Source organism: Corvus moneduloides, chromosome 18, assembly GCF_009650955.1.
Source record: "Corvus moneduloides isolate bCorMon1 chromosome 18, bCorMon1.pri, whole genome shotgun sequence".
NCBI lineage: Eukaryota > Metazoa > Chordata > Aves > Passeriformes > Corvidae > Corvus > Corvus moneduloides.
In genome coordinates this window covers 1,856,038-1,878,979 of record NC_045493.1, presented here as the reverse complement: position 1 = coordinate 1,878,979, position 22,942 = coordinate 1,856,038, and the positions used below count along the sequence as shown (strand labels likewise).

At 56.7% G+C, this 22,942-nt stretch overlaps 1 protein-coding gene across 4 annotated transcripts in view; it reads right to left on the bottom strand.

Moving 5' to 3' along the window:
• KSR2 (kinase suppressor of ras 2) overlaps window positions 1–22,942 on the bottom strand; it is a 76,824-nt gene that overhangs the window by 23,763 nt on the left and 30,119 nt on the right. For 2 of the 4 annotated variants that reach the window (XM_032128237.1, XM_032128238.1), the window contains exons 6-15: window positions 15,130–15,199; window positions 14,451–14,534; window positions 11,894–11,961; window positions 11,617–11,715; window positions 10,330–10,448; window positions 8,083–8,251; window positions 5,507–5,548; window positions 5,157–5,223; window positions 3,635–3,683; window positions 2,493–2,860 (exon numbers count right to left, since the gene is read on the bottom strand). In XM_032128237.1, coding sequence (XP_031984128.1) covers window positions 2,493–2,860; window positions 3,635–3,683; window positions 5,157–5,223; window positions 5,507–5,548; window positions 8,083–8,251; window positions 10,330–10,448; window positions 11,617–11,715; window positions 11,894–11,961; window positions 14,451–14,534; window positions 15,130–15,199 — 1,135 coding nt within the window. The remainder of the gene's footprint in view (window positions 1–2,492; window positions 2,861–3,634; window positions 3,684–5,156; window positions 5,224–5,506; window positions 5,549–8,082; window positions 8,252–10,329; window positions 10,449–11,616; window positions 11,716–11,893; window positions 11,962–14,450; window positions 14,535–15,129; window positions 15,200–22,942) is intronic. The other 2 variants (XM_032128239.1, XM_032128240.1) reach the window with 1 other exon arrangement.

The following is a 22,942-nucleotide window of genomic DNA, read 5'->3' as shown; positions in this document are numbered from 1 at the left end:
GACACGCAGCTGCTTCCAGACGTGCAGGGAAATGGAGATTTCTGCAGCAACTACAAGGAATTGCTGGGATTTTGTGGAAAAAAATGGCCTCGAGTGGCCACTTGTGGGCTCCCAGAAGAAAAAGTGGCCTTTTCCACACACAGCAAGTCCTGCCCTGGGAATGGGCACAGGGAAGGTGAGGAAATCCTGATATCCTGGCTTTGTATCCATAATCCCCACCTCAGGCAGCTGGGAGTGATTTTCCCTCACTCCAAGCAAAGCCTGGTTTAAAGTTATTCCCAGAAATCCCCAGGGAGAACTTGAGCCCCCTTTGGGGGATTTCTGCTTTTCCGGCGCATTAAGAGACAACTCAGGAATCACAGAATGGGTTGGGTGGGAAGGGACCTTAAATCCCATCCAGTGCCACCCCTGCCGTGGGCACGGACACCTCCCACTGTCCCAGGCTGCTCCAAGCCCCAATGTCCAGCCTGGCCTTGGACACTGCCAGGGATCCAGGGGCAGCCACAGCTGCTCTGGGCACCCTGTGCCAGGGCCTGCCCACCCTCCCAGGGAACAATTCCTTCCCCATATCCCATCCAACTCTTCTCTCCTTTGGTTTAAAGCTGATATCGACTCAACTTTCGAGGGATGCAGATAAAAGCAGGTTGTAGGAACAACTCAACGATGCCTGGAAATGTTGTGAGCTTGGGTTATATTTATGGGCAATTGAATAAATTTACATTTTGACCTTAAAAAACAGGACCAAGTGCAGCTGGAAGAGGAACAGGATGAGCCGAGCTCCACAATCCTCATTTTAATTCACCAGGATGCAGCAGCACACGGACTGGTTTTGTCCGGCTGTCAAAAATGGCACCTCTCTGCTTGTACAGAAAGGCCCATTAGAATCGAAAATGGAAGAGAAAACATTCCACGGCTCAAAGGAAAACTAAAACCCAAAAATATCGAGGAATACATTCCCCAGGTTTTGCTATTGAACAGCACTGAAAAGCTGGGCAAACGGGGGCTGCAAAGGGACGTCGGAGCGGGATGGAGACGCCGCCTTTTCCTTTGGGAACACAGCGTAACACGCGGATGGGGGCTCTGACTCATCCATCAATACATGTGTTTGCACACTTTTCCAAAAGCTTTTGGCCTGGAGCTACCCAATAGATGGAAATGCTGCGGAATTTTCCCCAGATGGCTCATTTTTGGTCCCGAATAAAAGGCATCGCTCTTCCAGTCGCCAGCTGGGGAGAGCCGGCCCCGCTGTGGGGTCACCCTGACTCCAGAGGATGGAACTCCCAAGGCAAACACAGTCCATGACCCCACCGGAGCGGGGAGCAAGGGATGAGGTGCCACAGATTCGGGGTGAAATCCTTTTGTTTTGGACAAAGAGGGAGCAGAGCACCTGCAGAGCCACCCCATCTGGGATCAGGGACTGGGAGGTGCCACTTTCAAGGGAAAAATTAGGGACATTAGGAGAAGATGATGCAATATTTCATCACTGATGGCTGTTGGAAGCGGTGCCATTCCATTGCTTTTGAAATGCTGCCAGGAGGAAAATTCAGCCTCACCTTGGGGAAACTTCTCCGGGAGAAAATAACCCAGGGTGGGATGAAAAGAGGGATAATATCCAGCTGAACACACGGTCTGAAGGTGAAGAAAATCACAGAATTCCCAGGAATAAATGTAATTCCCATGAGAACAGCTGCTCTGGGAGCAGTTGCAGCCTCTTTGCCTCCAGGCCAGCTGGGATTTTTTTGCCCACCCACACAGGGATTACACCGGGAGACTCAGTGCTGCATTCCCACTGGGAATGTGGGTGAGGGCAGGTTTTTTGGGAATGCCTCGATACCCAGGAAGCTGTGGAGGTCTTGGATGGTTTGGGAGCCCTCAAATCCCAGTTTGCTCCCCAGAAAGCTGCTGGGAGCCTCCCAGTCTTCCAGTTCCTAAAGGGGCTTCAGTAGAGCTGGAGAGGGACTTGGGACAAGGGATGGAGGGACAGGACACAGGGAATGGCTTCCCACTGCCAGAGGGCAGGGCTGGATGGGATCTTGGGAAGGAATTGTTCCCTGGGAGGGTGGGGAGGGGCTGGGATGGAATTCCCAGAGCAGCTGTGGCTACCCCTGGATCCCTGGCAGTGTCCAAGGCCAGGCTGGACATTGGGGCTTGGAGCAGCCTGGGATAGTGGAAGGTGTCCCTGCCCAGGGCAGGGGTGGCACTGGATGGGCTTTAAAGTCTCTTCCCACCCAACCCCATTCCATGATTCCATGGCGCTTCCTGTCCCTGGATAAAACAAACCATTCCTGCCCGGAGCTCCACTTCTAGATAAGAATGACCTGCCTGGACACACTTCTGGATTTGCCCTGTTCTCCACACCACATGGAGAAGACCCCTTCCTTAGGGCAGGAAACTCAACCCAACGGCGCCGTCGGACCGGAGGAAAAACAACGGAAAAACCAAATTTTTAGAAGGAAGAAACGAATCTTTGGACAGAAAAAAATGACCCCAACCTGGTGATGATGGCGAGGTGGGGAGGGCTCATGCAGGCCCCCATGAAGAGCACCACGTTCTCGTGCCGGGTCTGCCGGTAGGCCATGACCTCCCTCTTGAAGGCCTTGAGCTGGTCCTCGTTGTCGCGCTCGATGTCGATGAGGCGAATGGCCACCTCCCCGTGCCAGCGCCCGTGGAACACCTGCCCGAAGCGGCCCTTCCCGATGAGCTCCCCGATCTCCAGCTGCTCGAAGGGGATGTCCCACTCCTGCAGGAAGATGCTGGTCTGGCTGGCCTTGCGCGGGAAGTTGCGCGCAGAGAGCAGCGAGAGGTTCATCTCCTCGAAGTCGTCCTCGGACTCCTGCACCTCCTCGGCGCCTTCCTCGTTCTGTGGTGGGCAAAGGGCATCGGGAACAATAAAACAGGGAGAAAACTGGGGGGAAAACCCCACTGATCCAACTGCTGCTCGCTCAGCCCCAGAGGAACCAGGAAGGCACCTCCCAAAGCCAACGGAGCGGCCCCGTTCTACGCAAAGGCAGCGGAATCCCAGGTTTTCATAGAATCATGGAATCCTTTAGGTTGGAAAAGCCCTCTGAGATGGGCTCCAACCCCTCCCCAGCACTGCCAAGGCCACCACAGACCCATATCCCCAAGTGCCACATCCACAGGGCTTCAAACCCCTCCAGGGATGGGGATTCCAGCACTGCCCTGCAGAGCCAATTATTTACCCCGGGGTTAAATTTAAGACTGTGACCCAGCAGAGATTTAGTTAATTTGCCTTAAAACAGTTTCATCCTCCCCTGGCTGAGCTGTGCTCTGTTCATTCCCATTATTCCCACCCTGGCACCCCCTGGTCAGCATTCCCAGACCCCCTGATGGTCCATTTATACTTCCTACAGGATTTTACCACACCCTTTAAAAGCCCCGTTCTCATCTTCCCCCTCCCTTCCACCACATTTTTAACGCATCCTAAAAACCTCATTGAATTCCAAACTGGAAGCCCAGGAGGGTCCCTCTCCACAGGGTGGGGACACGGATGCCTGGCCTTTGATTTAATTATCAGCAGTTCCACTGCACAGATGGGAAACATCTCCATTTCCTAGGAAATGTGCCCCAAGGTACCCTTAAAACCAAGGCCCATTAAGCACAGGAGCCGTCTCACCTCCGAGGTGGGCTCCACTTCAATTTGAAGCAATGGGTTTCCTTCCAGGCTGTTAAAAGAATTCCAGAATTAACGCCACGGATTCGGGCAGCAGCCCCACTTCCCACCCCAGGAATAAAGGGATCAGGGAGGAGAAGACGTCACTAACCCGGGGTAAGGGACAGATTTAACCCCCCCACAGACACTGGGGTACATCCTCGAGGTGTTTTTAGAGATTTCCAAGACTTTTTTCCCTACAACACCAGCCAAAGCAAAAGTGCAGAAGGAAAGAAAAGGAGTTTTTCAATCATTTTGGAGAAGTGCCGGGTTCCAGGATCCTCTCCCAAAGTAAAGAACCCAAATCTGGCTGGTTTTCCAGGTCTTTTCCTTCCCTGTTTACTCAGCACCTCCCACCCCTGGGTCCATGACCGGGGTCTCGCTGCTCCTGATAATTAACAGGGAATTAGGGAAGTTCTGACTGAGGGATCAGCTCGAGTTTCAAACATCATAGAAATATATTCTAAATTATGATTGTCAATAACATAAACCACAGCATCCCTTCCCAAGGGAATTCCACTCCCCAAACCACTCGGACATGGCGGTCCTGCAAGTCCTATCCCATTCCACAGCCACTAAAGACTATAAATCCCAGGATCCCATACAAAAGGAGTCAATCCTGGTATTTTGAGCAGTGTTGGAAGCCCAGGTGGCCGCAGAGCGCCTCCATGGATGGGTGGTTTGCAGGACCAGCCGGTTCCTCATCGCTATCCCAGGCACAAATTCCTGTCTTCCAAGGATCCGGAGATGTTTAACCCAGCCAAGTCCAGGATGTTTTCAGTGGGGGGAGCCAGAGGGAATCACAGATTTCGGACATTGAAAGCTGTTCCCCAAAAATCCTATACCTGACACCTTCCTTGAGGCAGGGGAGCCTCGACTGAAGCTTCGACTTCACCACTTTTCCATGAATTCCCAGGGGACGGTGGCTCCACCCATCGCTCTCCATCCACCAGAACCCCAGCGGAGCTTGGAGAGTGTGGATGAGCTGCCCATAAACTGAGGCCAGACCTCATCATCCCTTAAACCCCTGGCTTCCAAAATCCTCCAAAAACGGCCTTTAGGAAAAGGCTCAGGAAGAGGCCCAGCAGTGGAATGTCACTGCTGGAGTGGTGCAGGCACCAGGATGTCAGGGAATGATGGATTCGGGCCCAGCCTGCCAGGCAGGGATGGTTCTAGCGCTGATTAGATGCTGCTTTTCCCGACTTTCAGCCTAAAGTTTATTGGGCTTGAAAATATTGGAGGTGGCAAAGGTATCCTGCTTATAATTTAATTATAATTTAATTAATCCCCAGGGCTTGGGCTTTTTGGATTGAAATCCATTTTTTTTTTCCAGTGGCAAAGAGCTGTGGGTTATAAACGAGGCCCCCACCCTCCCTCTCAACCTTCCAGAGCTCTGGGGTCTCACCAGGACCACCTGAGCTCCCAGCACCAGGGGAGCACCCATGGGTGCCTGGAGGGAAGTGGATGGGAAGGGGGAGTCACTCACATCGGGTTGGAGGTGACGGGGTGCAGGACGACCTGCGGGGCACGGGTCGGTGTCTCGGGCACCACATCTGGGGACGAGAGAGAGGAATTAGAGAGCTCTGGGGCACCCAAGGGAATTAAATCCCACCCCTCACCCCAGGTGGAATTCAGTGACACCCTGAGTAGGGCTGGGTGTCACTTAGGGCCACCCAGCCATGCAGAATCTTCATGGTCCTGCACCAATAGCCTGGGTTTGAGGAGAAATCCCACCCCTGCACAAATCCAGGGGTTTGGAGAGCTGGCCATGCACCCACCCCCACCAGGAGAAATCCCAGCATCCCACATCCAGGAAAAACCTCCCGAGAGCCTTACCTGGGAAAATGAACTGCTGCTTGTACTTGTAGTAATGGGAGGCTGGAAAAGAGGGAAAAGGGGTTCAACACCAACCTGCAGAGCTGGAAAAGCTCCAACCTGTGCCCTGTTCTTCACCAGGAAACCTCAACTGCAGTTGTGTGAACCCCTCCTGTGCGATCCAACCTCTCCCACTTCCATATCCCCGTATGAAATCTTCCGTATTCCAACCTGGCACGTAGGGTTTGCCCAGGCCAAAAAATTAAGACTTCTGCTGGATTATAATTTGATTTTTTTCCCCCATCTACTCTTCTACACCATTTGGAGAGCGTTGATGTCATCTATGAAGTCACTGGTGGGATTCGGACACTTTTTTTCCAGCTAAAGCCCATGGCGGGTTTGAGTGTTGGCCCTCAACAGGAATTTGGGAACCTCTTGGTATCAGGGAGACACCAAGTGAGGGGGTTGGAACTGCTGCCCATTCAGGCCCAATTCCACCCTTTTGTCCCTTGCTTTGGAGCCATGTCCTTCCTGGAAGGAGTCCCGGGAGCCACTGCCCAAAGCCAGAGCTCAGAGAGGCTCTGGGTGGTGGGACCCTCCAGTGGCTCCCATCTCCAGCCCAAGGATTGATCCAACTGCCGTGGAGGCAGGCAGGTCATGGGTGTGAAGAACTCAGAGCTGCTGAGGCCACCGGAGGTTGGCACCAGATCGAAAGCCACCTTCTTATCTCCAGGACCACCCCTCAGCTTCCCCTCTCCAGCTTGGAGACCCCAAAGTCCAACCTCAGCCCTGCAGCAGGACCTGAGCCAACATCAAAGGAGCCTGGAAGGTAATTCCGGCAGGAGAAGGTCACTGTGTCACAATTTCCAAGCTCAAATCCTAATCCCTGAGATGACCATCTCGATGGGATAAACCACGGAAAACTTCCCGGCTGAGAAGATGAAAGCAGGGTAAGTCCTGCTTTGGATCCCATTCTGCTCCTCACGGGAATAAAACCAGGAGCAAACACCCCCCAGAGCTGCCAGGGTCTGATCCTGCCCTGCCCCATCCCTGCCGGCTGGGAATGCGTTCCAAGTCCCCAAAAAGGGGTTAATTCTATGATTTCTGCTTTAAACCACAGGAAATAATGTCCCAAAAAGCCCTGGAGCGGTCTCTGCTCCGGAAGTGACCCATGATGGGGTCACCAAAGGCTGGGTCCCCCCCGAGCCAGGCAGGGTCCAGGGCTGACCCAGCAGGTGGATTGGGATGCCGAGGAATCGGGATACTTTGGCTTTGGAAGAACTCCTTGCACTGGGTCACCCCAGCACCGAACCCGTGCCGTGTCCTCCCTGAACCTGGAGGCTCCAGGGCTGTACCTGGAGAAATCCTGACCCTATGGATGGGTCACACCATTCCTGGGAACGCTCAGGGCTTCCCCCCAGCTTCTCCGCTGTCTTCCTCACGCCACTCCGAGATCCTGCCTGAATCCCGGGCACTCCAAAGGGCTGCCACCGCTCCGGGCACACAGTGGGGGGTTGATTTTTGGGGGGGTTTCCCAGCTTTTGGAAGTGTTTGTCGTTGTGGTGATGGATTCTGCCAGGCAACTTCCTCCTTGCCTCCCTCCTCCTCTTCCTCTCTGGTTGAAGGCTTGTCAGGATGGAAGCACCACCACGGAGCATGGAGATGCCACCTGGTTCCTCTGGAGAAGCCGTCCTGATCCTCCTTCTGACCAGCCCAGCTCACTAATCCGGGGATTTTGGGGGTGCAGGAGAGACCCCAACCTTCCAGCTGCTCCAGCAAAGAGGTCATGGACCAAGCAGGGCCCCCAGGACAGCCAGGAGTGCTTCAGCATCCCAGAGATCTCCTCGCCTCTCGCCAGCTGTTTTTTGGGAGTGGCTGGACACGCTGCCAGGAGTGATTCTGAGCCATCCCCCTCCAGGAATGGACCTTTCCTGGAGCAGCAGGACATCCCAAAGCGAGGCAGACACGCTGGGACAGCCTTTGGTACATCCTCAGCTGGAGAGGAGCTTTTTGGGCCGTTTTCCACAACTTCTGTGTCCTGCAGCCACCAGGACCTCCCTGCCTCTCCCACCATCCCTGAAGAGACAGAGCTCCAGGAGCAGATGGATCCCAGGTCCAGATTCCGTGGGACAAGCCACAGCAGACATTCCCAGAATCATCTGTTACCCAACGTGTGCTGCCAACAAACCCGTTGGGGACCCATCACCCCAAAACCACGGTGGGGTCACCCCAATTTGCCCTCACAGAGGGGTAAGCCCCTGGTTTCAGTTTGCACCTGGGGTGAAATGCCATGGAAAATCCATGCCTGGAAAGGTTCTGCAGCCTCGGGAGCAGCAGAAGTTCTGCTGGCTCCAGCCTTGGAGGATTCCAAGAGTAGATGAAGCCTTGGGCTCTGACCCTTCTCCAAGCAGGAGATTTGACCCAAGCTGAATTATCCCAAACTCATCTTTTCTCCTCATTCCTACCTCCACCTTCTCCCCATCCCAGCATAAATCCAGGAAGGGGATTCAGTCAAATGGATCTTCACCCCAAGGACACCCCAGGACACGAGTCCCTCTCACGGGGCAGGTGGGACACGGGGACAGCAGTGGCAGTACCTGGCAGGTTGAACTGCTTCTGCTGGCGCGGGCACTGCGGGGACGGGTGCAGCGGGGACGGGGGGGTGGCGCTGGGTGGCAGCGGCGGGGCCGGTGAGGACGGCGTGGACGACGTGGTGGACGAGGGGTTGCTGCTGGAATCTGGCTGGTAGGGCACCGGAATGTGGTCCTGTGGGACACAGGGAAGGAGGGAATAGAGAGGAGCCGGTGAGGGCGGTGCTGGTCAATGCCACCACAGGTGACAAGTGGATCATCCCACCCGTTTCTTCCAGAAGTCCCAGAAAACACCCAGCGCTTTTTCCAAAGCTGTTGGTGTTCCCCAAGGCCATTTCCCACCATATATTGGCTCCTTTCCTACTCTCACCCCCAGATGAGGGTCCCCAAATTTTCTGGCTCTGCAGAGCCACGGCCGCCAAGGCCAGAATTGGGGCCACAACCCTGGGGCTTGGTCCTTGGGGACAACAAGGTCCTGGCAGCTCCTGCTGAGCTCCTTGGAGCCAAACCCCAGGGCCTTGCAGGGAGCAGAGGGATCTGGAAGGAGCAGCCAACACATCCCAAGAAATTCCTCACCGTTCCTTGACTCCTCCCAGTCAAGGCCAGCGATTTTGGGCCTGCACTGGGATGGGTGGGAAGGGACCACCAAGAGCCAACAGGCAGGAGAACCTGCTTGGATATCTTGGACCCAAAACGAAAAATCAAAGTCAAAACTTCCCCCCTTGCTGCTCAACCTGGAGCTGCTGAACAGGGTCTGAGCAGTGCCGAGCACTCCCATCCCCAGGGAATTTCCCTCCAAGGTTAAAATATCTGCACGAGCCTTCCCCAGCAGGTGATTTTGTCCTAATTAATTAACTCTTCAATGAGCTGGGCTTTCCAGGAAGCCCATATTGGTCATCATTCCGTGCTCAACAATCTCGGCCACGTAAATTCCTTTTTAAGCAACCAGCGAAGGTCACAACAAAAGGATTTCACAGCAGGGCTGGAATTAGAGGATCTTTAAAGTCCCTTCCAACCCAGGCCATTCCATGATTTTATCCAGGATATGTCTAAAGAAATGCTTTTAGAAACACCAAAATTAGAAGGGGGCCCCGCTGACATAAGAACATTTATAGGGGAAACTTCAACCTGAATGGGAGTGCTCAGGTCAAAAGCTTTCTGCACCACCTCATAGCAACAAAACCAGAGCAGATCCCTGCACCGAGGAATTCCTAAAGAGATTTGGGTTTAAAATCAATGTCTCCAGGCGCATCTTGGTGCCCAGACTTTTCCCAGAGCCAGGAGATGCTGAGGGCTGGAGGAGCTCAGCCAGGCTTTGGGAATTCAGGGTTTTGATGATCCATTCCCCACCACATCAGTGATATCCCTCTTCTTGAGCACTTCCAGCCTGCCAGCCCCACACCCTGCCCTTCCTCTGAGGAATTTTCCACTGGAGGCCAACAGGCTCTAAATTCCTTCAGAAGCAGCCCCGTGATGGGTTTATGGTATCAGTGCCGAGCAGGAGCGAGCCAGGTGCTCTGCCAGGTCTGGCTTGAGCAGCTTCGCCAGGGACAATCCAATTCCAGGCTCGTTTTATTTGCAACAGTAAATTTGTTATTTATGGAAGGCTCTGCCGGTAGCAGAGACCTCCAACCACCCCAGATTCAGCTTGGACCTGGAGGCTGAGAGGCCACAATGGAGCAGGACCGGGACAGCGGGACCCAGACTGTTCTGGAAGTGCTGATCCCATTTTATTTTTAAAAGAAATGACCTTATTGGAACATCCTTCCGTGTCCAGGGAAGGGAACGGAGCTGGGAAGGGGCTGGAGCCCCAGGAGTGGCTGAGGGAGCTGGGAAAGGGGCTCAGCCTGGAGCAAAGGAGGCTCAGGGGGGGACCTTGTGGCTCTGCACAAGTCCCTGACAGGAGGGGGCAGCCGGGGGGGTCGGGCTCTGCTCGCAGGGAACAGGGACAGGAGGAGAGGGAACGGCCTCAGGCTGGGCTGGGGAGGGGCAGGGTGGATATTGGGAACATTTCTTCATGGAAAGGGTGGCCAGGCACTGGCACAGCTGTGCAGGGCATGGTGGAGTCATTTAACAGCCCTGTGGATGTGGCACTTGGGGACAGGGGTCAGTGGTGGCCCTGGCAGTGCTGGGGGAACAATTGAACTCAATTTTCTTTGAGGATCTTTTCCAGCCCAAACAATTCCACGATTCTCTGAAAAGCTGTGGATGTTTGGGTGCAGGGGGTCCTGTGCCAAGGTTCTCAGGGCTCACCTTGTTGAGTTTGTTGGTTTTGGGCAGCGTTTGGCTGACGTGCAGGTCCGAGTACCGGGGGGGCTTCCTCAGTGGGTTGTTGATGTCGCAGGGCACCGACTCTGTCCGGACTAACCTTGCTGGATTAAGAAGGGAGAGAGGGAAAAGGGGATGGAGAGGAGGGGGAGAGACACGGAGAGACATCAAAGCTCTGCGGTAGCGCCCGGGGTCACCCTGTACTTGCAAACCGCTCTCCAAAGCGATTCCCGCGGCACTTCCAGCCTGGCATGGCAGCTGAACTTCGGGATCCACCTGCACCCCGGCCACAGCCAACCCCCCCCAAGGGCGTGAGGCTGCAGTTTGGGGGGTCCAGCAGCTGCCACGGCCCCTCCTTGAGCCGGGGCTCGGCCAGCACAATCCTGTTCCTTTCCGGAGCTTTTTGGGGTGGAGGGAAGGAGCCGGATCAGAACGCTCTCAGCAGGGAGATTCTTTTTTTGGGGGGGAAGCCAGCCTGAAAGTTAGGGGGGTAAGGAATGGTTTGACTCCAAAACAACGGATTTAAGAGCTGGGTCTGGGGGGGTATTTGGGGGTCGGGAGGTATTTCAGTGACGCTGAGGCCACCCCAAAGCCATGCTGCTCCTAAAACACACAGCGGGCAGCTCCGGCTCTTGCAACATCACAGCCCTAAATCCCAATTCCTGCCCATCCCAGGAGCCCGCCTGCTCCCGGGACGGGACGGTGCCTTCCCTGCCTGCCAGGCAGGGTTTGCAGCAGCTCCGAGCCTGACGGGGGGGGGGGGGGGGGGGGGGTCTTCAGCCGCTTCCACCCAAATTTCCTGCAAGCGAGGGCGTGGGGGTGGAGTGGAGGCCGTAAAATTGTCCCCTCCGAGGTGCCACCAGCACAATCCTTTCTTTTCCCCGGGATTAAGCCAAGGAGCGGGTTTGGGGGGGTATCTAACACAAAGGAACAGCTTCAAGAGCTCAAAATTCAAGGCAAAAACGATTGGAAGCGTTTCCCTCAGGCCGTCGCGGTCCTCTGGCCAGCAAGGGAGCCAAAATCTGGAAGAAAAGAGGTGGGAAGCGCCGCCCCGTCGTCCTGCTGCACAGTTCTGCCTGTCTCTCTGTGGATTTTAGGCCGGGCTCTCCCGCAGGAGAGAGGGGTAAGGCAGCTCCAAAAGCACCACGAGCATCCGCAGGGCCACGGCCGCGTCCCCGGCGCGGGGACCCCGCATGCACCGGGAGGTTCGGGGTCCCACATCCGCCCTGAGCTCTCGACAGAAGCAAAAGGCTAAAACCTGGTTGGACTTACCCCGTGCGGTGGGGAATCTGAAAAGAAAAGGAGGCAGGGGGAGGGTGGGTGGAAGTGGTTTGCAATGCAAATCTGCCTCGCCCCGACCGGCTCGTCTCCCTACAAGCGGAAAAAACGGTGGGTAACATTTCCCCGGAGCGCCCAAGCGGTTCGGGAGCCTCCGTCCCGCCGGGGACCCCGCCAGGGTCCGGCTCCCGAATCGCCCGGGGGGCTCTTGAAAGCTTTACCCGCTGGCAACATCCCCGGAGGCACAGAGCGGGGGGACAGAGGGCCTTACCTCCGCGGTGGATGATCAGCAGGTGACACGGAGGGGCCTCTTTGGTGCATTTGTTGTGGCACTTGAGCCTGGCAGGGGACAGAGAGAAAGGAGTGACAAGGGGACAGGGATGGATGGAGACTTGATGGAGCGACAGGATAAAGGGGAATGCCTTCCCGCTGCCAGAGGGCAGGGATCCACGGGATTTGGGGAAGGAATTGTTCCCTGGGAGGGTGGCACAGCTTGAAGCTGTGGCTGCCCCTGGATCCCTGGCAGTGTCCAAGGCCAGGCTGGACATTGGGGCTTGGAGCAGCCTGGGACAGTGGGAGGTGTCCCTGCCCAGGGCAGGGGTGGAACGGGATGAGCTTTAAGGTCCCTTCCACCCCTGGTCATTCTGTGACGGATCTCAGGGCTTTTCCCCCCTTTCCTCCCGGGAAAGTGACCGGATACGAGGCTTTGGTTGTTCACTCTGCCTGAGTGAACCCTGCCGGATCCCTGCTTCCCATAATTCCCAAGCAGCAGGCTCAGGGATAAGGAACAGCACGGGATGCACATCCTGGATGATCAGGAGGGGCTGGCTGGCAGGACACAGGGGCTGCACACCCTTGGAGAGCGCATCCATCCCAATGGAGTGGCACAGAAATTCCCAAACCTCGGGGCTCTGCCCAGCTCCCCCTTCCTTTGCCAGCCGGGGGGGGGGCGGCAGCCAGGCTTGAGGACGCCCCAAATTATCACTTCTGCCAGCGGTGGCTGCAATAAAAGGAGCAGAGGCCTGCGCTAGGGGGAAAAGGTTTACTGGAAGGTGGGACAGGATGAGCTTTAAGGCCCCTTCCAGCCCAAACCATTCTGTGATTCCATGAAACCCCCGTTCCCACCATCCTGCTGCTGGATGCTTAATTAAATTCAGGAGCAGTGGAGGGGGAGGAAGAGGCTCGCCTGGCCCCTGGTGTGTCCCTGTCACTGTGCCCTCCCCTCCTGGCTTTATTGAGGATATTTAGCCAAAATAAAGAGAGGATTTACAGCCTCTGGATATTCTGCGGAGCTTTTCCCGGTTTGTGGAGCCAGGGCAAGAGTCTGGAGGGCTTCACCCCCGGGTCATGCATACAGGCATAGGCAGACTCCCAAATCCTTCCCATTCCTCCTTAATTAAGGATGGAAATGCATCCCCAGCTCAGTGCTCTGCCAGACCGGCAGCAAGCCACGGGGGAAAAGGGAAAAAGGAGAAAAGGATTTATCAAAACAAGGGGAAATAATGGGGGGGAAAAAAAAAAAAAAGGAACGGCAGCTTCAAGTCAATGAGCTGGGTAATGAAAATTCAGGAGCTGCCCGTGTTAGCTTTTATTACAAAGCTGTTCCTAGAGGGAAAGGCAGGAATTAATTTGGAATTTGAGGCTTGGGGGGTTTGGGGTCCAGTTGTTTGTTTTACCTGCCGGTTCCCCTCTGCTTTGTGGGGAAAGCAGCGCCGGGGCAAGGCTGGAACAAACCTAAATGCCTTGCGTCCACTCCCAAATTCTGGCTGCCAGGAAATGGACATGCTCTTTTCTGTGGGATTACAGGGAGCAGGATTGGCACAGCCAGAGCCGCAGCGTCCCTGCTCCTGGTCAGGAGCCAGGCACAACATCCCATCCCTTCCCATCTCCCTCACAGAGAGCTCGCAGGAAAAACCTCCAGCTCCTCGAGCACGGCTACAATGGGAATCACCCCTTTAAAATCCCTGGGTTTGATGCCATCCCTTCCAGAAAAGCCTCACCAGCTGTGCAAGTAACCGAGCGCAGCTCGGCAGGTTTAAATCCCAATTTACCAACTCATCAGCGCTTAATCAGCGGCAGCAGCGCTCGTTAGCGCTCGGTTACCCGCGGACAATCGCACGTTCCCAGCTGCCAGCCCTAGGAAAGGCAATCCCGGCTCCGGCAGCAGCTTGCCCCGGTGCCGCTGGCTGCACGGTTCTGTCCGAGGCTGGGCTGGGGCAGATTTGGAGCAGCTGAAGCAGCCCCAGCAGCCCCAGCCTCCGCCTCGCTGTTTTCCCGGTCCTGTCCCGTTTTACCCCTCTCCTTCGCACCGTGGATTCACCGGCCTGGGCTGGGTGGGCTCCGCAGGGCCACGACAAGAGGTGCCACAGAGGTGCCCAAAACTTGGCAGAAATAGAGGCTACAGCCCAAAACTGTGGGCAAAACCCACTCGATGCCCAGAGCTATCCCTGCCTGGTCCAGCACATGCACCCCCCATGTCCTGCAGACAATTCCACAGGGAATCTCCATAACGTGGGGAGCTAAAGCCAGGCTTAGGGAAGGGGGGACTGTCAGGATCTGACTCAGAGCTCTGGAGTGAGCAGAGCCGAGGTCTGGCGGGCACATCCTCCCCGAGGATCCTGATCCCAGCCCAGACCCAACCCCGGCCCTGCTTTGGGGTGTTATTCACCCGATCCCACGTCTCATTAAAGCTTCCTGGGAGGATGAGCTGGCGAGAGCCTGGTTGGGCTCTCCGCGCCCGAATCCCTGCTCGGTTCCGCCACCAGAACCCCGATTATCCCCTCACAGTTTTAAGGAGGGACACAAACAGCTCCGGCACGGCGCCGTACTTGCAGTTTTTGCACTTTAAGCCGAACAACATTCCCTTCCCGCAGACGGTGCAGGTCTGAGACATCCAGTACTTGGTGGAAAACCTGTGGAGAGAAACATGGGGAGAGTGGGCGGGGAGAGCTGAAGCCTCGCTTATCTCCCGAGCCCGGCTTTATCCTCTCCCTGCTGCCCTCAAACCGCGCTGCAGGTGTTGAGGAATTTTTCTAGGGATGCCAAAACACCAACCTGAGCCCCGCTTTGGGTGTGGAGAGTTGTTCCAAAGGGAATCCGGTCCCAACTCGCTGTGATTCCCCGGCCTTGCCCATCCCAGGCACCCCCCAAAAACCCCTCCCTGCCCTGGGCATCGGCGTTCCCAGCCCCTTGGGAAGCAGCTTCCCCTCAAACAGCAGCGCTGAGACTCTTCCCAGTGCTTTTCCCTCTTCAGGGAGATATGGAAGGGCGATAATCCAGACATGGGGAATTTGCTGAAGGTCACGGATAAGACACAGCTTTTATTGATAGCGACTCGAGCCTTATCTCAACCAGATCTGAACTGAAATGGAATTGAAATGGGCTTGGAGGACAGCGCAGCCCAGAAAGAGTGGGAATGTCCCCAATCTCCGTGTCCTGGAGCAGAGATGGAAAGGGGGATGCTCATCCCTCATCCCCCAGCCTGGCGCGGCAGTGGGGTGGGCGTACCTGTGTTTTATGGAGTTTCCTAAATCCCGACGAGGGATCTGCGGGGACCAGCGAGGCACTGACAGCGTATCTGCAGGGAGAGACCGGGAAAACCAGCACTGGTAACAAAATCGAGAGCTGGGATTCGAGTTTTTTGGGAAGGGGAGCAAAAGATGCGGACAAAAAACAAATTATGGGATTTTCCTGCTCTTTCCCCTTGGAATGCCTCACTGAGCTCCTTGTCTGGAAAGCAGGAGACCCCTGGGCTTTGTGGGTGTGTGGGAATAGGGGTCTCCTGTCCCAGATCCCATCACCCAGTTTGGAGGAGGGAGAGGATGCATCCCTGTGCAGGCAGGGCAGGATTGCGAAACCTTTGGAATGGCATCACGATGTCCAAACAGGAAAGGGAAAATAAAGCTGGAACGGCCTCATCATCAGTTTTTAATAAGACATCGCGGCTTGAGGTGGCAGCTGGGGAAAAGCTGAGTGCCGGCCACTCCAAAGGTGATTCCACTCGCATTCCAAGGGGAGAACAGAGCTAAAAGCAGGCCCAGTGCTCTCCTTCCAAGGGAAAAGGAAGGAGAAGGCTAAGGAAAAAGCGGGAAGTTCATTGGCACCGCTGGAGCAGGAGGGTGATCAGGAGCGTGGCCGTGCTTGGATTCCACATCCTCCTTCAGCCTCAGCAAGGGTGGAAAAGCTGCTCCTCCTCCTCCTGCTGCTCCTCTTCCTGCTCCTCCCGGCCACGGGAAAGGTCCTGCCCCGCAGGATGCTCAGCCCCGGGAGCGGATCCGTGCCGGGATCCTAAGGCTGGATTTCCACTCAGGGATTCGAGAGGTTTCCCAGGCACCAGCGGCGGCTCCCGGCTGTTTGCTCAGAGTGCCGGCAAATCCCTGGCTAAACAGGCGCTGGATATTATCCCTGGGAGCGGGGAGAGCTGTTGTTTGCTTTAATATCCCATTTTAATATCGCGGCAGGCACGCGGCTCTAATTGCGCTCGCCGGCTGAAGGTTACATTTACATCCCGCTCCCCGGGATAGAAATCCTGGGAGCATCCCAAGCTGATCCGGCTCCAGCACCTCCGGCCAGCGGCGGCTCCGGATCCTTCTCCCCCTCTGGTCATTCCACAGGCAGAGGCGGCAATTGAGATGTCAGGACCACGGGATCGTGGAATGGGTTGGGATGGAAGGGACCTTAAAATCATCCCATCCCACGGCCAGGGGACACCTCCCACTGTCCCAGGCTGCTCCAAGCCCTGGCCAGCCTGGCCTTGGACACTGCCAGGGATCCAGGGGCAGCCACAGCTGCTCTGGGAATTCCAGCCCAGCCCCTCCCCACCCTCCCAGGGAACAATTCCTTCCCAATATCCCATCCATTCCTGCCCTCTGGCAATGGGAAGCCATTCCCTGTGTCCTGGCTTTATCCACCCGTGTAAAAAGTCGCTATCCCTAATTTTTACAAGCTCCCTTCAAAGCCAAGGAGGGAAATTCACCTCCCCAGTGCCACATTGCCAATATTTTTGGTATTTTCTCACCAGCCTTTGTGACAACCCAGCATCCCTCCACTACCTCCGCATCCACCACCTCCCAGGGGTGGGAATTTGGCCCACAAATCCCAGAGGTGATGCTCTAACAAGTGACCCCTCCATGCGCGGCCTCATCCCTCCCCAAACGTCCTTCCCCCCTCACTAAATCTCTAAACCAGATCTCAGTTGTCATCATCGCCCCTCCCTGAAGAGCCGAACAGCCGGGCGAGAGCAGGTCCTCTCCCAGAATCAAATCACAACCTCCGCGTTATCAGCCACAATTTATTCCCGCTAACTTTCGGCTGGCCTCAATTAAATCCTGCCAGCCCGGCGAGGGGGAGAGGGGATGGAGGCAACGGCGGCCGCTGAGCCTTTTAATTACTTTCTAAATGTGCTCGCTGCAAAAATGTATTGAAGTGTAGCGGGGATTTTGACCTCGTAACATAAATGAGCCCGACGTGACTCGCAGCTAATTACCTTCATTAGCGGCAGCGAGCCACGGAGGATCGCGGCGTTTAACAATAGAGCCGCTGTTGGCAGGAGGGAAAAGCAGCGGAGCGGGGCAGGAGAGCAGGGAAAGGCACTAGGGATCAGCCCCGAGGGTTTGGGGCGCTCTGGAGTTAATTGGGGATTCTCCCCTTTACCCGGATTCCCACCCGGAGGAAAAGCTCGGGGGGGATGCCCGGGGGAAAGGTAGAGGTGCAGCAGCCTCCCCCCAGCACCGCAGGAATATTCTCCCTGAAACCCCCTCAAATTGCCACAATTAGCGTTAATTACAAGGGGGAAAGAAACCCGTGAGCGCGTCTTGTTTCAGGGTGGGGGGGTTTGGCTTTGTTGTGGGGACCCCGTGATGGAGAAGTGGCAGCGGGATCGGATCCTCGCAAGCTTCGGAGCGTGACAGCGGCTGCCTCTGCCTCATCCTCCCTCTCTCCCTGTTCCCTCCCCCCTCCGCCCGCTGCAGCTCCCCGGAGCTGCCCCCGCCCCACTGATGTCTCCCGACTCCCGCTGCCCCCGTGCCAGTCGTCACTGAAACCTTGATCACCAGCAGCCTCCTGCCTGCCTCGAAAATCCCAACTCTCCCAGCCATAATTCCCCTGGCGTAATTCCCCCCTCTCTCCCGCTCCGAGCTGACGTTTCGTGGGCACGAGCGGAATTCCGCAGGGAAGAGCGGGGCTGGCACCCCCTGAGCAGCCCCATGGAGACTTCCCCCGGTCAGCCACCCCATTCCTGCCTCCCGAGGGGTTCCCAAAAGCCAAACCCCGCTCCCCGACGCGGTGGCGCTGCCAGGGAATGCCACCCTCCATCCAACACCGCCGTGTTTGCCTTCGCCGCTCCGGCAAAGGTCAGGGCTCCTGCTCCGCGCGGCACAGCTCATCCCAAAATCAACAGCCGCGCTTGATGGGATCAGCTGTGCCAGGAGGAGAGCCGGGAAAGGGGGAACCAACCGGGCAGAGGGTGACAGCCACCTCCGGCGTGTCCCTGACAGGCGACACGGCAGCAGAGCGCTGCCAACCCTGCTCGCCGGCGCTGACGGGCAGCTGTGACAGCCAGCGCCGCTCCCTGAGTGGCACCCGCGCGCCTCGGAGGGGACGGCGACGGCGGGGCCACCTTGGCCGTGACGCCCTCGCTGCCCCCGCTGCCCCCGCTGCCACCCCGGCAGCTCCGCGGTGAATTCCTGGGCATGTCCTGCATGGAGAAAAGCACCTGGAGCTTCCCTACTTCGTTATTTTGGGGTCGCACCCTCCTTGGGGTGGGCGGTGATGGCCTCAGCGAGCCCCAAACCCTCACCAAGGACACCTGGAGCATCTTCCAGGGGTGGCGGCGGTGCCAAACCACATGGATGGGGACTGTTTCATCCCAATTCCCCCTTCCTCATCTCCTGGCCCCTTTCTGGATGCCGGGGAATTGGTGTGAGCACGTTATCCATCACGGAGACAGCCTGATGAACAAACCCCCCTTCTCCTACTACAGCAAACAGCGTCGGGAGGTGTTCACATTATGAATGGGACGGATAAAATCGATGGAAGTGGCTCGGGAAAGAATCCCGGGATGAGTCACTGCAAAGCCAAGAAATGGCCGGGAGACTTTGCAGTTATCCCAGACACCCCAGGCTGTCACCAAAATGCTCCCAGGATGGGGGAGCCCCATGGAGAGATAAAGGGGAGACCCTGGGGTGGAGCCTCTTTCCAGAAGAGTTCAACAACAAAAGATACCCAGCATCGGGATATATCTCCACCGCTGGGCAAAATTCCCAGTCTAGAGGCAAATCATAATATCCATGGAATGGTTTGGGTAGGAAGGGACCATAAAGCTCATCCCATCCCACCCCTGCCACGGGCAGGGACACCTTCCAGGGTCTCCGGCTGCTCCAAGCCCCAATGTCCAGCCTGGCCTTCCAGGACACTTCCAGGGATCCAGGCTTCCCTGGGAAACCTGTGGCAATTCCAGGGACACTGTCCCAGTGTGTCCCCACCATCCTGAGTTTACTTCCCACGTGGTCCCAGCTGGGAGCTGAGCACCCCAGGGAGATGCTCTGTGGCAAAGTCCCTTCATGAGACACCTCTGGCCTTGCTCGTGCTGCTTTTAGGGCCGAAATAGGATGGGAGAGATCCCAGAGCAGCTGCTCCAGCAGCTTTCCCTTCCCATGTAAATCCATGCAGGATTCAAGCTGCAAAGGGCATCACTGCTGCCTCCATTAGTGCACGTGGCAAATACTCCACACGGAATTTGGTGTGGTGGGAAGTGTCCCTGTCCCTGCAGGAGGTGGAATGGGATGGTCCTTAAGGTCCCTTCCAACCCTGTGGATCACGGCCAGGTCCAGTGGGTGGAAGGATGATCCAGGATAGATCCAGCAGGATGAAAGCGAACCTGAGCCGGAGTAGAGGGGATCATCCAAAGCAGGAGCTGTTCCCAGAGCCCCTCTCCAGTAAGGAAAGAGTCCAAAGGGACTGTAATCAGGGCAGTTCCCCTTTGCAGGGTGACAATCCCATTTATCCAGCTCAAATGTTACCTTCAGCTGGCTTAGAGCCTCACATCGGGATTTCCTCCCCCCTACAATTCCCAGCCTCGCAGGCTCAATTAGGCTTATCCAGACAAAGCTGTGCCCTCCGACTCCACTGCCGGGGTGGGAAACCCTCGGCAGCCTGGCTGCCAGCTGTGGCCAGATGTGGCTGCTGGGAGCTGCCAGCTGTGCTGCCAACACAGCTGGGGAGTGCTCCTGTGCAGGGCGGGCCCAGGGAGGAGAGAACCACTTCTTGGGTGGGCCCCAAGAGAGGAGGTTCCTTGGGGAAGTCCCCTCCTGGAGGTGGTTGGGGCTGGGACAGTGTTAGGGTTCAGAAGTGTTCCCCCACAAAGCCACCCCTGGCACTGGGATTGGGGTGACCACGGAGAGGGGGCACGGTCTGGGTGGCACTGGCTGCTTCCCCGCGTCACCTTCAACACCAGCATCGTGTCCTTGGGGCTTTCCAGCAGAAAAGCTGGGTTTAGGGCTCTGGGATTCCCACCCAGATCCACTGGACATGATCCTGGATCCCTGTCCACCAAACCTACCTGAGGTCAGCCCTCCAGGGGCTCTTTCACAGACGCTTCAGGGGCTGGGGGGGCTCAAGGAGCTCTGGTGGCATCTCAGCACTTGTCACTTGGCCATCCCTGGCTGGGATCCCACTCATGCTCCCACCACGAACTGCAAACTCCTTGCTCACCAAGCCGAGAGGGAGAGGCAGCAGCGGGATTCAGGAGATTCCCCCAGGGACACGGCCAGAGCAGCAGTGCCGTGGGTGGGGTGGAGCTGTCACACAGGACTGGGCTGAGGGCCCCGGCAGGGAGGGAGGGGACATCCCTGGAGACCCCATTAAACCAGGGGTTCTACAACTTCCTCCAGAGGGCCAGCTCCAATCTCTGCTCCCTGGGACAGGCAACAGCTGGAGCTGTGTCAGGAGGTTTAGGTGGACATCAGGGAAAGGTTCTTCCCCCAGAGGCTGCTGGGCACTGCCCAGGCTCCCCAGGGAATGGGCACGGCCCCGAGGCTGCCAGAGCTCCAGGAGCGTTTGGACAGCGCTGCCGGGGATGCCCAGGGTGGGATTTGGGGTGTCTGGGCAGGGCCGGGAGCTGGGCTGGATGATCCCTGTGGGTCCCTTCCAGCTCAGGATATTCCATGATCCTGTGTTCCCCCCAGCCTGGTTTGTGCTGCTGGAGAAAGAGGCTCCTTCTGCAGCTCCCAGCCCTCGTGCTCTGTGCAAATCCCTTCCCATCAGGACAAAGGGATGTTAAAAATCAGAGGGAAGCATCCAAACCTGCTCCCAACCTGGGTCAGGGATGACTCGGATGGGAACGTGCTCCTGCCAGGAGCAGCAAGTTTGGGGAAAAGAAATCCTGGAGAGACGGCCAGGGAGGGACGGGGCCTCGCTGGGCTCCCCTCACCCATCTCCAGCTGACAACGACAACATTTTTTTGTGTTTCTGTGCTTAGGGAAGTAATTCCACGGCAATCCAGAGCATCTGAGTGCTGCTGTGCTGCTCCCACAGGGGGAACAGGGAAGAGGGATTTTTACAAAATCCCACGGCGATGGGATATAGTGAAGACCTCGGCTGTTGAACCACCACAAGGATGGGGACAGGGAATCCTTGGGATGCAGGGAGGGCTTGGAGCCACCTGCTCCAGTGGGAGGTGTCCCTGCCCATGGAAGTGCTCCCTTCCAGTCCAAATCATTCCACGATTTTGCTCCCTACAAATGTCTGCCCTGCTTGGCATAACTCCCACACGGATGTTGATCCTGCAAGGACCAAACAGCTCCGCTGATGCCGAAACCTCCCGGCAGGGATCAACCAGCTGGGGAAACCCCGCTCCCATCCAGCTTGGAAAACATTCCCAGCAGCCAGGGAAGACGGAGGGAAATGAGAGGAGACACCTCTCCAGCAGCGTTAGCCACTTGCCAGCCCATCACTTCCCATCGCATCCCGCTCCGGCGGTGCCACGTTCCATCAGGATGTCACACCGCGGGATGTAATCAACACTGAGGCGTGAGGAAAACTAATCCGAGGAGACACAGCTGGGGGTGGCTGGGAATGGGGTTTGGGCTGTGGTTTCTGCTCTGCTGGTCCAGGCTGGGAGCTGAGCTCAGACAATTCCCATGGGGGAAACAGCAAGGCAAAAAATCCCCCTCGCCCCGGGCAAATCCGGAGTCGGGTGTGGGATATCTCTGGGAATATCAGCATTGTCTGCCTGCAGGGCTCCTGCCAGGTGCCACTGTCCCCAAAGCCAAGGGGAGAGGGGGAAAATCCAGCAGGAACGGCTGGATGAGTCCTCAGTGATCCCAAACTGCAGGGGAAGGGAAGGGAAGGGAAGGGAAGGGAAGGGAAGGGAAGGGAAGGGAAGGGAAGGGAAGGGAAGGGAAGGGAAGGGAAGGGAAGGGAAGGGAAGGGAAGGGAAGGGAAGGGAAGGGAAGGGAAGGGAAGGGAAGGGAAGGGAAGGGAAGGGAAGGGAAGGGAAGGGAAGGGAAGGGAAGGGAAGGGAAGGGAAGGGAAGGGAAGGGAAGGGAAGGGAAGGGAAGGGAAGGGAAGGGAAGGGAAGGGAAGGGAAGGGAAGGGAAGTTGGCTGCAAACCCTTCTCCAAGAGCTGAGCAGGAAGAATGAGTGGAAGACCCCAAAACAAGCCAGAAAGGCGACATTTCCAGAAAGGAAACAAGGGAAAAACCCAGGGAAGGGAAGGTGACAAAAACACAGCCTGGATGTGGAGCTGGAGGAAGATCTTAGGTGAGGAACAAGAGGCAAGGGGACCTCGACTTGGCTGGGAATCACTCCCAGCAGCTGCCATGTGTTTCCAGGGAAGTTCTTGGGCCAAGAGCCACGCCTGGCTTGGAAAAGCTTCAATCCCTGTGGAATTAATCCCAGCACTGGTCTGGGACTGGGAAATGAGGGACAGGCTGTTCCTCCCGGACCAGCAGCACTGCACTGGGTCAGCTCCGAGAGCCAAACCCAGTGAGTGCCAGCAGCAGCATCTCCCAGGAGAGGAGAAGGGATCAGGGCTGGCTCCTGGGATCAACTCCATGGGGTTTGCACCAGGCCTGGCTTCCCAAAACTCCACATCAGCTCCAAATGCAGGAAGCAGGAGAGGATTAAACATAGAGGTGAAACCGCGGCTGGGTTTACAAAGGAACCCTCGGAAAAGTCACTTTTAGGTGACATCCGGGCAGTGCCACCAACTCAGACAGCACAGAAACCTCGTGGCTGTCCCAAAACCCAGAAATAATCAACTTTTGGGGGGTTATCATTGCCGGAAGCACCCACACACCCCCAAACACCAACACAAGGCACC